This window comes from Cyclopterus lumpus, chromosome 16, assembly GCF_009769545.1.
Source record: "Cyclopterus lumpus isolate fCycLum1 chromosome 16, fCycLum1.pri, whole genome shotgun sequence".
Taxonomy (NCBI): Eukaryota; Metazoa; Chordata; class Actinopteri; order Perciformes; family Cyclopteridae; genus Cyclopterus; species Cyclopterus lumpus.
The window spans coordinates 14,751,990-14,766,380 of NC_046981.1; the positions used below are offsets into that span (position 1 = coordinate 14,751,990).

General features: G+C 42.1%; 1 protein-coding gene across 6 annotated transcripts in view; it reads right to left on the reverse strand.

Annotated features, from left to right (window-relative positions):
- Window positions 1-472: 472 nt before the first annotated feature.
- map7d1a (MAP7 domain containing 1a) overlaps window positions 473-14,391 on the reverse strand; it is a 38,356-nt gene continuing 24,437 nt past the window's right edge. For 2 of the 6 annotated variants that reach the window (XM_034554167.1, XM_034554169.1), the window contains 13 exons: window positions 13,326-13,430; window positions 11,956-12,081; window positions 11,716-11,852; window positions 11,253-11,383; window positions 10,007-10,245; window positions 8,979-9,222; window positions 8,144-8,324; window positions 7,144-7,248; window positions 5,260-5,310; window positions 5,113-5,173; window positions 3,681-3,762; window positions 3,111-3,349; window positions 473-2,140 (listed from right to left, as the gene is read on the reverse strand). In XM_034554167.1, coding sequence (XP_034410058.1) covers window positions 2,118-2,140; window positions 3,111-3,349; window positions 3,681-3,762; window positions 5,113-5,173; window positions 5,260-5,310; window positions 7,144-7,248; window positions 8,144-8,324; window positions 8,979-9,222; window positions 10,007-10,245; window positions 11,253-11,383; window positions 11,716-11,852; window positions 11,956-12,081; window positions 13,326-13,430 — 1,724 coding nt within the window. In that variant the 3' untranslated portion in view covers window positions 473-2,117. The remainder of the gene's footprint in view (window positions 2,141-3,110; window positions 3,350-3,680; window positions 3,763-5,112; window positions 5,174-5,259; window positions 5,311-7,143; window positions 7,249-8,143; window positions 8,325-8,978; window positions 9,223-10,006; window positions 10,246-11,252; window positions 11,384-11,715; window positions 11,853-11,955; window positions 12,082-13,325; window positions 13,431-14,391) is intronic. The other 4 variants (XM_034554173.1, XM_034554171.1, XM_034554168.1 and 1 more) reach the window with 3 other exon arrangements.

The following is a 14,391-nucleotide window of genomic DNA, read 5'->3' on the forward strand; positions in this document are numbered from 1 at the left end:
TCTTGAAACAGGGTGCCAGGCCTCCTGCTGGTCACCACTAAGTAGAGAAATGAGCAGCAGTTAAAATGGCATGTACCCCCTGTGGGGATTTTGTAAAAGGAGAGCCAAAGTGAGATGGACAGCTGAGCCAACTCACATGCCTTGCACATCCACTGTAAGGCCTTCTGGTCCCATCTCTAAATGTGCTTTCCAATGGTTAGCGTGGGAGTGGGCATTTCCCCTCAAAAGTCAAGATTGTCTCAGGAAAGTCAAACAAATAAAACAGTCATTCCAAAAAAAAAAAAAAGGTCAATTTAATCAGAAATGAGGATTAACTCCAACGCCGTTTTTTAGATGAATGAACCTGAAAAAGGTTGACAGTGAGATTCAACAGTTAATTGAGAACATCTGTATAATTTCTTTCGTCCTGCAGTTGTTTTCCCGAGCTCATCAAACGCACTGTTAACCCAGACAAATGGATGGCGAGACGGCAGACTGGACAGCTGGCCTTTAATAAGACTCAGGATGCTCCCACTGACGTAACGCACATCAAAATAATTAGAGCATATACACGCACCAGCATTTCAGATACATACGAGTCCATGTAATCTCAATGCATATGAGAGAAACAAAACAGTTTTAACTGTTTAATAGTGGAGTAAATCCCAGTTTCTATGGATTTGACCATAAATTACCTGTGGGTTCTTATTGGTGAAGTTGCACACTCATTATTACATCCAGTTCTGCGTACAATCAATAATAGCCGAGATTTGCACAGATAGTAAGAAGCTGTTGCATCCACATTTCTCTATTTAACTTTACAAAAACTGTTACATGTAGCTTTTTTATACAGACCAGGACTTACTTAGAGGGTCTACTCAGAGCAGAGTAACATAAAACTCCATTTCATAAAACTTTAAACCACAGACCTCCTTTGTCCATCACACAAAGTTAATTTACATTATTCACAAAAATGTACCCAGTCTTTTATATTTCTCTTTCAGTTAAATAACTAAAGAAAAAAGAAAAGAACACTGACAGCGTATGGTAATAATTACTCAGCTGTACAGTAATGTACAAAAGGATGATACTATTGAGTATTAAGGTGCATGGAATCTATGCCACAAAGATGTTTTACAAATGGTAACACTGACACACCTGTGTTGCATGCAGCAACACCTTTCATCCCCGTTGTCTTTTGCTTTTGTGTCCTGATGCTGGATCATCATCATCATCATCATCATCAACATCATCATCTTCATCTTTTTCTTCCATGGCCCGCTTCATCTTCAGAGAGAAGTATATTTGCTTTTAGGGGCTTTGAAGAAAATGAAATAAAATGGTTGGCAAAGCTCACAAGGCTCCCCCATTCACGCGTTGTCAGGGCTCGGGAAAGCTCCGTGGCCCAGGAGACGAGCACTTCAACGCTGCAGGTCACAGGACCTCTGGAAGGGAGGCAGAGGGCAAAGGGCAAAGTCACTCACTTTGATATGAGCAATGACATGGTCCGTAAACCTCTGACCTGTTGACAATTCTAAATGTTAAACATGTTACAGGGCCATTAACGCAAACTGTCTCGTAATGGAAAGGTCTGTCGTGAAAGCCATTGTATCATCAAAAGAGCCCAACGTGTGAGATAAGTTTATAATTGAGTAGGCCAAGAACGGCCATATCCTCAACAAGTATGGACATTCAAATAAACCCTCGAAGCGAGCCTCAAAATAAATTGACAACCACGAGGTTACATTTAATATCAATAAACCTTGAACAGAAATGTCCTGCCAGGTCTCCAGAATCTTGATTTACAGGAGTGAACATGAGAGGAGAGAATGTTCACTCTTTGTATAACTGAGTTAAAAGGCAAGCGGCGTGAAACGGAGGAAGTGGAGTGCTTTCAGGAAAGATGTCCGTGGGCTTTTCCCCCCGCTTGCTTTACTTATCTCTGACTGCTGGCTAGTCTTCAGGCAAACAGGTGAGGATTAAGAGCTAGCTGTAGGGTGCTGCTGACGTTGCGGCTCGGCGAGGAGTGATATGCTGCTTAATTGCCACGGGGTCTTGTTTCTAGCCCTTTCGCAGTGAAGGACTAGTGGATAGGGTCTCCTCACCGCCGCTGCTATTCGAGGAATTCCTGTCTGGGATCAGGCCCAAGTCAGTGGAGCTGCTGAATAAAAGCTGTCATCAGTATAAAGATACCCCCGTTTCTCTTTCCCCTTCCCTCCACTAGTTCTTCCATATCTCATCTCCACCCCTTTGAGAGTGTAAATGGAGTCTCGTTGCCACACCACCCACTCATCAGGGGGTACTCACTCTCACTAGAGAGATGACCTATGGAGTACACATTGGGGTTGGCTGTCGCTTTGTGCCAAACACAACAGCACTAACCGTGGTGCCTTGTACAGCCGCCTTGTACACAAGCTTTTTACAAATGAGCTGTGGCTCTGCCTGCTGCTGCTTTTTATTAGGGACAGATCAGATTAGTACATCGGTGTTCTTGGCAAAGCGAGATCCTTCGACTCGAAATCTGGTTGTTAGGATGTTAATAAACAGGACACTGTCTGTAATTGGGTCTTTGTGGAAATCTCGATTTGTAATCAGTTTTTTTATTAATTTCGTTCTCTGTGGATCAAGAAAGCATTATCTTGCGCCGTCTCAAACCTTAAATAGGTTCGTAAGCTATACCGGACCTTGAAGCCATGTCGTCATTTCCTTTGAGAATACTTGAAGCCCTTTACTCACAGCTCAGTTGGAAGCTAATGTCTAGTTCATCTAAAACAATACCACTCGACCTTTAACTGATAACATGAAACAAGGTCATACTACATCAGATGATTACATCATACACAGTATGTATATGTATGTATAAATATACATATATACACACACACACACATATATATATATATATATATATATATATATATATATATATATATATATATACACACACACACACATATATATATATATATACACATATATACACATACACACACACATATATAATTGTTTTTCATAGTTTTTTTTCTTACCTTCGACACCCTTTATATTTTCATTTATGTCCTTTTAGCTTACTTTAGATCTAAAGTCTAAGTGTTTGACATCATGTTTGATATGTGTTTGTAACTCTGTACCTGCAACATGCTGAGGCTTCATGGGGCCTGCCTTTTTCATGAACGACTCCTCACTCTCAAACGTGAGGATCGGCTCGGTGGCCATGCTGCTCTCGGACTTATCCCGTGCTCCGTTGCTGGTGTGGCCGTTATTTGCGAGATGGATGATATCTCCAAAGTGGGCAGTGTCTTCTTTAGTGGATAGACCGTTTTCATGTCTCGTGGGCTGGAACCCGTTGACCACTGGGACTGAGGGGCTGCTATATCAGGGAGACACATAGCAGAATATGGTTTTAGTTATGATGGATCAGAGTGACTCATGCAACGTACGAGTCATTCCATCGCCTTCCAATTGCGGGAGTCTTTTAAAATATACCCCAAGAAGCGTATTCAAATACAAAGGGTAAATGTTTCAAGAAACCACCAAAAAACACAAGGAGACCCTGGATTCAGGTCCTCAGTAAACAATTGTAATACTTGGAGTGGAAGTTTACAACAGTGCAAACCTCCGGCAGGCTGGATGGGTGATTGTTTTGGCACACAAGTTTAATACGATTCACGGTGGTCTCGCATCAACACAGGCACATTTACCTTTCTTTGACGCTCGTCTGTCCATATTCTTGCACGTTATTGGGCAGATTGATCTCTGGCTTTGGCTGATAATCAGCAGATGCTAGAGGAGACAAAGTAAAACTGTGACTTATCCAGTGTAGTAAACAATGCACGGCAACATGATCACTCACATTCAACATTCAACACCAAACTGCGTGAGGCAAACTTAAATAGGCAAGAAAGGGATGCCACATTTCCCTGGGCCATTTATTCCTGTGTAGCCCAGAGTCCCCCCCCCCCCCAACTCTGCTTTGCTGAGTACTTGGCTGTGGTTGAGACAGATTGCCACACCCCTGACTAGAATGGAGGCGTGCCTGCCAGGCCTCCGACCACATAAGTGGCTGGCTAATGTCTTCCTGCATTGGGGAACATTGACAAACAGCATATCTTACAGGCCACATTGATCCCCTTCGTCTTACTCATCTGCTGAACGTGACGCAGACGCTTAGACAAGGAGGTTATCAAGTTATATGCTTCTTAATATGGTTGGTTTCTTCCATTTGTTTCCCCCCTGTTAAAATATTGTTTTCTTTGGTTGAGCTTTTCCTTATCCGCTGCGAGGGTGTAAGGACAGAGGGTGTGCTGTTCAGATCGGAAAGTCCTCTGGGGGGAATTAGTGATGCATGATACTGGACTTAAAATTGACTTGAATTAGAGGTCGTCTGTCTCTCTGTCAGCTGGGATCGGTTGCAGGCCCCCCCCCCGCAACCCTTAATCTGATGATAAGCGGCTACAGATAATGGGTGGATGAATTAGAAGTTGCAGGAAGAGTGGATTTTGGTACGGCCTTTGCAACATCACATGTGTCTTGATATTATTACTTCTTCCTAAAGTAAGCAGGCTTTTGCCATGAGCCCACTCTTCCTCTCTAAGTCCCTCAGTCCCACAGCGTGGACAACAAGCAAACACACATGGGTCCTATTGTACTGAGAAGAAGAACTCAGACAGCAGCTGTGCAGGATATGAGGCGGAGATATAATCTAAGAACCCTTTTATACAAAAGACTCTGGTGTGAGGATGACTCGCATGGGAAATGAGGGAACAAAAGCACAGTGAAGTACCTGTAACTGTTTATTCTAACATATGGAAGAGGTCAAAAGAAGCAGTGGAGAGATGGTGCATTTATGGGTCAACAAGTATCAGCCTAAAGGTGGGATGATTCAAGACACCTTAAAAAATCGACTTTGTAGTTGATGTGGATTTGCACATTTAAGCATTAAGTAGGAAATTAAAGTGGATTCTGGCTACAAAGTATCCACTTTGTTTGAAATCCCTTCACAGATGACACATTAATGGGGAGGTCAGACCCTGAACGATTCCTGCTGATTAAAGGGGGGTAATCAGTGGGTAATAATGTTCCTCCATTAGTTGAGGATGTTTTTGTTAAAGGGCAGACTGATGTTCTGCTTACCTTTGCTGCTCTCTGCCTCTTTGTCATTGACGTTTGTGAGAGGGGAGGACTTGGTCTCTTTCTGGGAAGATGGGAGATAATTACAGTCATTTGTATTGTTAAGTCGAGTTTCCGCCTGTTTTGGTTCAAACAGAACAGCAAATGTACCTTGTCGCCTCCGTCCGTCTTGCGTGTCCTCTTCATGATCTCGTCCAGACGCTGACAGAAGAAAGTGAGGGATAAGACAAAGGAACATACCACATAGAACACAATGTCAAAAACAGAACTTATTTAGTGTTTGTTTGTAGAGTTTCTAAACATGACACACAAAAGCCGATGTGTTTTATAAATTTAAGAAATAAAGATTTCCAGCTGTTAAACACGGGGTCCTGTCTGGTATCTAAAGCCATTTGGCTTGAAGTGAATGCAATCCAGACGGAGAGTTGTAATAATAATAATAAACAATGATGGAGCAGATCTTGTGTATTCAACAGGAACAACAGCGCAGGAAGGTCAGACAGGGAAGTAGGGTTGAGGTCACTATACTCTGCGTGACTCATTTGTATTCACAGAAGTCCGATGCAAACTCGATCTGAGGACACTGCTAGTCTGGGACATAAGACCATAACTCCAGCTGCCAGTCATAAAAGTGAAGCATTTTTTAAAATCTGAGATTATTCAAGGACAGCTCACACACGCACGGCTGTGTCGGCCTTCAGGATACTTCGAACCACCTGTGCACCACCTGTGCACCACCTGTGCTCAGCGATCACAAACTTCTTTGTTGAGGCGATAACAAAAGTAGGCCGGTCAGCTTTGGTAGACCGGCCTACCAAACAGTGAGTCTTTGGGGCAGAGGACAAGCTGTTCTTGTGCTGTTCTTGTGGGCCAATTCCAGCATGCGGCCCGGCTTGAGCCAGCCTCGATAAGATGAGGAGGGGGGACAGAAAGGCTTAGCTTGTACACAGAAGCGTGAGCTTACTGGAGATGTGGGTGGCATACTAGAGTAGATGTTCATGGTCACAGAACACATGCATACATGGGAAAAAGATCATCACAGCTCCACACAGATGACTGGCACAGGGAGGCCTCCATTATGTTGTGTTAAACATATATATATATATATATATATATATATATATATATATATATATATATATATATATATATATATATACATACATACATACATACATACATATACATATATATATATATACATACATACATATACACATACATACATACATATATATATATATATATATATATATATACATACATACATACATACATACATACATACATACATACATACATACATATATATATATATATATACATACATACATACATATATATATATATATATATATATATATATATACACATACATACATACGTATATATATACATACATACATACGTATATATACACATATGTATACATGTACATATATATATATATATACATACATATATATATACACACACACACACACACACACAGATACATAAACACACACATACATATTATATATATAAATAATAATGGAGACCTCTCTGTGCCAGTCATCTGTGTGGAGCTGTGCAGATTTTATATTTTTATATATATATATATATATATATATAGCTTCATGCTCGACACACAGTCTAAGCCCCATTGAATCCTGGCATGCAGACAACCAATCCAGGATAAGCCAAAAACATCTTTCATCTTGGTTTCAGGGACTCAACTTTCAAGCCTGCTTTTGTCACGTCAAAAGGCCGACCACGGAGTGAACATAATATAGACTGTAATACCTCCACTGTGGGAGCTATATGCAGTTGAGAGCGTGGTCTTTTTAAAGCAATCAACCTACAAAAAAAATGTTTACGGCAGTTTTTTCCCAAAGCATCTAGCTAACGATTTCTGGGAAAAGATTAGTAATTAATTAATTAATTATTTAAAGTTCTACATTTATTATTTTTTAAAATGCGCATTTCCTTTTTGGGTGACTTTAAAACCTGTCTGTAAGCAGAAGTGATGGGAGGACAGATCTATTGCCTTACCCTTTTCCTCTCCAGCCTCTCCTGCTCCTCCTTCAGGAAGTGTTTCTCCCTCTCCAGACGCTGCTTCTCCGCCTCCTCCCGGGCTTTAGCCTCAGCCTCTTCCTTCTGAAACACACAGGAGAGAATCCAACCATTATTTAAATGCCGGCAGAAAGGAAGAAAGAAAACTTAGCCAAAATAACACAGCTTTTACATAACAAGGGTGTGGTTGCTCTGTGCAATTATTGTTTACAGCCACATAAATGAATACTTTCCAGTACCTTTGAGCCAAACAGATCTATTTTCAACATCAATAGTCTTGTGAGGACCACTCAAAGCGAAATACAATACTTTGGGTAATTATATTGGATCACGTTTAACCACAAATGCCACTTCAGTAAAAGACCACAAGGGGGTGGCAAAGCATAATCAAGAAGACAATGCCAGAGCTGATCATATTACAGGTCTCCAGGATAAACCAATACTGGAATGAACAGTCTCATGTTCTCTTTCTACGAATCAAGCATCACTATTATTTTCATCCGCTTCTCCCTGACAACATCGACAAACACAGAAAGAGTCAATATTGCGTAATGTTTATATGACCAACTGAAAAGAAAAAGGACACATTCATTCTAGCCACCGGCTCACCAGTTTGGATTAATATGTTCCCTTATAGGACAACAACATCCCACTGACGCAGAACATACTGCACTATGCTTTTGGACCTGCCCGTTCTCAAAAGGTCAATGACATGAGCAGCTGAGACAATAAACAAGTGACGTTTGTGGCATGGTGAGTAAAGTGCCTGGGATGGTGTGAGGAGTGCATGCGGGTCTTAGCCTTCATTTAAAAAGGCAGTCATAACTCTCACAGTGGTGCATTATGGAACTTGTCCCTGCTATGAGCTTCAAGTACTTGCAAGTTCCTTTGGCCCTGATCTCACTAACCAGACCCTTCCACTGCAACCTCACCAACCACTTCTATTGCAGCATGCTCTCTGCATTGACAGTCCATATACCTGTTTTTGTAGGCGCAGGTTCTCCTCCTGCTCGGCTTTGGCTCTCTCCTCGGCCTCCTTCTCGTCCTGCAGGCGCTGGGCTTCGTCCCTCCTCCTCTGCTCCTCGGCCATGGCCTGTGCCTCCTCCTCCCTAAGTCGCCTCTCCTCTGCCTCCCGAGCTATTCGCTCCTCTCTCAGGATCCTAAAAAGGGCATGAGGCTAAGTATTCACCAAAAAATCCTGTGACAACCAATTTCAATGATGTAAACAATATAAAAAGGTAATTAATTCCATTGACGGGACATTTCATCTTTAGTTTACACCATCTCTGCTGAGTTGACATTGACGCACAAGCAACAGGAAACCAAACTATATACAGAGATGGAAACAATTGGAAGTATGACAACAAGTGATCATGTCAATTTCCAAGCTGTAAATAGCTGTGGTTACGAGCAGCCAACAAGCTATCAAATTCTTAATACTTCCACACATCACGGGCAGTGTTGGGTGAGATCTTATTAAGACATAAATTATGGATAAAGGATGGTGCATGTAGCCTATTTATATCCATTACATGGGAAATAGCTAAATGGGTGAGGTTTGTTTTGCAGCATATTCTAAACCAATAAATCGTCACAAAAAAATGTGTTCTATTATAAAAACACAGTAATGAGTAGTTAAAAGACCAAACTCATAAATGGGAACACAGCTGGGGGAATAACTGTCAGTCACCGTCATTTATATTTTATATTAATATATTTTTTGTGAAAGAACTTGAGAGATCTCTGACGATGCAAAGTCAACACTGGGCCGACCATCTCAGGTTGTGTTTTGAGGCATATTAAAAACCTCTGACCTCTCCTTCTCCTCCTGTTCGCGGCGCTCCTGCTCGTCCCTCTCCCTCTGCTCCCGGGCCTGTCGGCGCTTCTCTGCCAGGATGCGAGCGGCCTCCTCTGGGTTGTTGGTGCCCGCCATGGGCTTGGCCGACGGTGACGGCGACGGTGACGAAGCAGCAACAGAAGGAGCCGAGTGGACCGGCTCAGGCGAGGGGGAGGCTGCAGTGGTTGTAACGGTCGTGCTCGAGGGATGGGCCGAGGCAACTGCGATGGTAGGAACCACAGGGAAATTGAGTGTTACAGAAGGGTAATGACTCTTAAAAGTGTTGCTGATCAAACATTATTAATAACACATTCAACCGCAGCCTTTTCTCTTCACTGTGAAACAGTCTGTCCCCAGCAACCGGAAATTGTAAACAACCACAGATTCAGTCTAAGAATTTGGTAATTGCATAATTAAGGCTGATTAGTGAAGCCTCTTAGTGCTGTGTGTGACAAGATGCAGCCTGTGGAGCTGTGTGTGGCTCACATTGCCTTTGTTTTCAGGGATAATTAAGCCTTATGATAATAATAATAATAATAATAATAATAATCTGTACTAAAGGTCCACTTGCTTGCTTGTACCACAGCTTTCAACCCCTTTTATGCTCTTCGTCTGCAACATAGGTCAGGCAATGTCAACTGAATAATCTCCATCACTGATGAAGCTTGAGATGGGTGGAAATAATATGTAATAGTAACTGGACCTTGAACAAATCTGTTTTGTCAAACTACTCTTCCCAAGGTTAAGCAACATACCTGCTAATGCCCTAGAAAGAAATACAATTATAATTAACAGTATCAATGCTGGTAGAGAATGGGTGATAAGGACTGGTGTCATCATTGGGAACAAATTTGGCTTTTTCTTTTTTTACTGTTTCACTTGATACCTGAAGCATCCTAAATTACGACTCACCGAGAAGGAAATGTAGGGTTAGTGCTAGAGTATGAGTTGTTCAATTTAACCCAGACAGAAATAATCCCCATCAAAACTTGTTCTTGTTCTCACTCTTTCTCTGTTCGGGAGTTGCGGGCCTGCGAGGCTCCTTTACTCTTTCGAGGGGGATGGGGGAGGAGGTGCGGTGGTCTATCCTGCCAGGGGTCCTGGCTCTTTTCGGTCGTCCTTTTGGAGTTGACGGGCTTCCACGTGCGGATGGAGGCCTGGGGGAGGCAGCAGGGCTGGGGGAGGCAGTTCTACCCTTGGGCACAGCTGGGGATGACGGTCGTGGTCTTGATAAAGGACTCGGACTGAAAGAGAGGAAAATACACGGGTAAAATATAAGGCAAATGGGAAATTTAGCATCAATTATTGATGGACACAGTGTGCTAGCCGTGGGCTGAAATCACCCTTCGGCCAGCATCCCAGCGATACACAGACAAAGCAACACTTGAAGGGGAAACCTCCATTATGCTGAAGGAGATCTTTTATTTCCTCTTGCCCTCTGGCACCGACAGCTTTACCAAGCTCTTTGTGTCCTTTTTGATGAATCAAAGGGAACTTTCTTTCTCCTATTCCATCCCATCTGTCATAGATGTCATTGACTTCAGTGGCCTGGGGATACGAGAGGAAATGACCGCTCCTCTCGGCATCTTTCATGTCTGGGCTCAAACAGTGCATGAAATATGCAGTCATGACAATGCAGACATAAACATGGTCTCTCTGCCTAACCAAGCTGTTGACCACAACAGGCTGTGGGTCAGGGGGTTGTATGGTTAACCTGATTTACAATACGGTTTTAGTGGCCTTTATAATCTGTACAAATATGTCAGATTTTTCAAATGGTTCTGTAAGAAAATTGTATATTTTTTGAAGTAGAGATTGTAGCTTTACATTATATACCTTATGGTGCATTTTTCAGTTGGAGCTTTCACAAGGTTTCAACTTGCCTTCCATATATAAACTATATTAATGTTCAATCTAGACCTCTATGACTTAAAACTGCAACTGACAATTATTTCCATGATGAATTAATCTGCCCATTATTTTCACAATTAGTAATAATATGAAATCATTTTGTTATGATTTCCCAGAATTCAAGTTGTAATCTTCAAATGTCTGTATTGCATCTTCAAACAGAAATCCAACATTCAGAAATAATCTGACAAAACACAAAGGGGGCAGCAAATCCTCACATTTAAGAAAAATAAATAAAATGTTGATTTTTTTTATGTTTTACTATGAGTAAATTCTAAATGAACTGACTGGCCTTAAAGTAAAAATAAATGAATAATTAAATCCAAATAAAGCGTTTTACCTTGGATCTGGTCGGTGTCTCATACTGGGTAGAGACTGTCTCTTCTTCAGCACCTTCTCTTTACTGAGGGCAATCTTCTCCTTTTCATTCTCCCGTTCCTTGTCTTTCTTTTCCTTCTTGTTTTTATCCATCTGTATGACACAAAAGATGAAAACGGGTTAACAGTTCAATCTTTTCATGTGCCATTCAAAGATAGCATTCAAGTATGATTAAAAATAAAAATAATAAGATACACTCTCGGTTGTTGTACAGGAAAAGAGTCTAGTCAGGTACTATGTTTTGCTCTTTTGGTCACAACAATCCAGCCACTGTCTGGTACAGGTATTATTTATTTATTTCATGGCCGTTGCTTCGCTTTTATTCTGGAAAATAAAAGAGTATAAGAGAGTCTTCCGTTTCTGTAACTCTTACTTGACTGTCGGATAGCGTTTGCCCTGTGGTTCTCCTAATTGGGCAGACTTACGGGTGTGGAGCTCCGTCTGTGTTGCCGCTGGGTGATGTCGGGTGTGCTGGACGTCACTCTCCAGCGGTCGGAGCAGCGGTGGTGGGGCTGAGGGGTGAGGGGACTGGCTGAGGCCGAACGGGGGCAGAGAGGAGAGTCTGAGAAAGGTGACGCACAATTAAAAGCGTGCCACCAATTCATACGGCAGTGTAATCTAATGCATTTAGATATTAAAATAATGTTCTTTCTCTCCCAACTTACAACCATCTTTGCCATTGGTGAGGACACTGGCAGCACTGCGGCTCCTCGCGAGGAAAGACAGCGTTGGCGTCATCAGCCGGTCGACTATACTGCTCTCCCATGGACTCAGTGCAAGGCCACGGGCTGCTGGTTGGAAGAACAGATTGATAAAAACATGTCCGCCATTGATGTCCTCAGTTGAGCCAGAACTCTGCTGAGCTTATCACACCCAAACCTGAAGTACTAGAGGAACTGAAGCCCATTTGAAATCAATCTTTTCAGCCTTCACCTTTAAAGTCTAAAATCTGTCACCAAAGGGAAGTGAAAAGAAAGAGGTATTTAAGTTATGGTTCTTGTAGCAGTATGTCTACACGCCATAAAGACCTGATCAAATACACAGAGCCCCAATAAGGCACCTCAGTGCCACCCAAAGAGATTATAAGAGAAAGAAAGTCATCTAATATAACCTCGGGCTATGGTGGTACCACCCAAGAGAAAGAGACTTATTTGACATGCTTGTCTAGACAGTGAGTCAGTTATTTATAACCACAGAGCCAAAGAAGAGTGAAAACTCATCAGTATTTATTTGGCGGCGAAACGTCCTTCTCTGTTTTTAAGGTGCAGGATGAAGAAGACGTTGCAGTGAATGTTCAGAGACATGGTGTGTTGTAGTGTTCAGGTGGAGAGGAGACCGACAACAGGAATAGAGTGGCTTCCCATCGATGTTTCCAGCAGCACAGAGGAACAGTATCTGCTCCGGGGAGTTTTCCGATACATTATCGCCTGAAAAATGCTGACTCGCTCACTAACTCTACTTTTTACAAGCCCTGAAGTTTCTCCTTCTCTGCAGGAGTACACCGTGACCTGGTTAACGTGAGGCTGCTCAAACCCACAGCATGAAGAAAGCTTGATTGAAAGAAAGATAATTCAAAGAAATGTTTGTCATTTAGAAATCACACCCACCTCCGGATCATCAACCAACAAAGCATTCAAGACGATATTAAAAAAAGACATCCCGTATCCAATATGTTGAAAATGAGCACACAAGGGTCTTTGACTGTGCAAACACATGAAATGACCATCACCACACGATGAACCAACAAAAGGATAGTAAAAAGACAGCACAACAAAATGTGAACACAGCACATAACTCATATGAACATATGAGCACGCAGAACAAAAACCTGACCCAAATTCTGGAGAGTGAACAAAAAGAACTCAAAGTGGTTTTGGAAGATGGAAATGGGAGTCAGCTGGCAACCATCAAGCAAAAGAGTGGGACTGAAATCATGAAGGGGAGGAGCACAATGAAGTACGGGTTTGCAGGTGTTGGCGTGGCACAGTGATGGACACAGTTAAAACGGTAGGGGGTCGGGGGGGGGTTGCCTTACTTCTGCTGGGGGAGTTCCAGAGCGTAGCAGAGGACTTGGACAGTCGCTTGTTTATAACAGAGTCCACGTGTTTGGGCAGGTTGACCGTTGACACAGAGCATCTGCCTAAGGAGCCAAGAGAGCGCCACACAGATGTTCACACAGGTCACATGGTTGAGCGTTAGAGGGGGAGCTTCCGTGGCGTCGTGTGGTGCGCTCGAATGACGCCTCTCCAAACACACACACCCACACACTGCAAAGGCAACAGTACAGTACCGCTGGCCGTGTGCATCATAACTTCCACTGCTTTAAAGTACACACGAGCACAGTGCACCAGATGTTCACTTCATCTCGCCTCTGGGTGCGTCGTCAGGCATCTATGGCACGGAACATGGGAGAGATTATATTTCTGAATGTCTCCCAACGTGATGGTCTTATTTTTTCAAATGACAGAAATGCCTATATTCTGACTTGCCACCTGTGGTATATTTTGATAATAAATTATTGTCATCATTTCCACTTTATTCTATTTCTACTCCGTCTGTATATATAATATTCTTCTTGTTTTTTACTCTTTTATCTTAATTCTGTTATTATACTACTTGTTTTACTTATTACTGTGAGCAATGCTGCTGTAATCCTGTAATTTCCCCACTGAGGGACTAATAAAGGATTATCTTATCTTATCTTATCTTATTTATATGGAACTTTTAACAATAACTATGACAATAAATCCAAGATATTTGTCTCGGAGATTTCTGCCACAACTTAAATGCAACTGAGGTGAATCGAATTTAGTTTTGGTGCTTACAACTTTGGAAAAGAGAAATGTGCAACACAACACAAAATCCCTGTGTCCCTGTTACTCTGGATAATCCACACCACACACTGAACGGTTTCCATCGGCACTATTTATTTGCGTCAAACCTGCTGGCAGTGTGGTTATCCAGGAAAACAGGGACACCATGTTAGAAATAAATCATTTGCTAATGAATATTTTAAATGGCATTGTTAATGCTGAGCACACCAAACTAAATTCCAAAGTATCGTTAATCACCCTGACAGGGGAATTAGTTTTATTGAATCC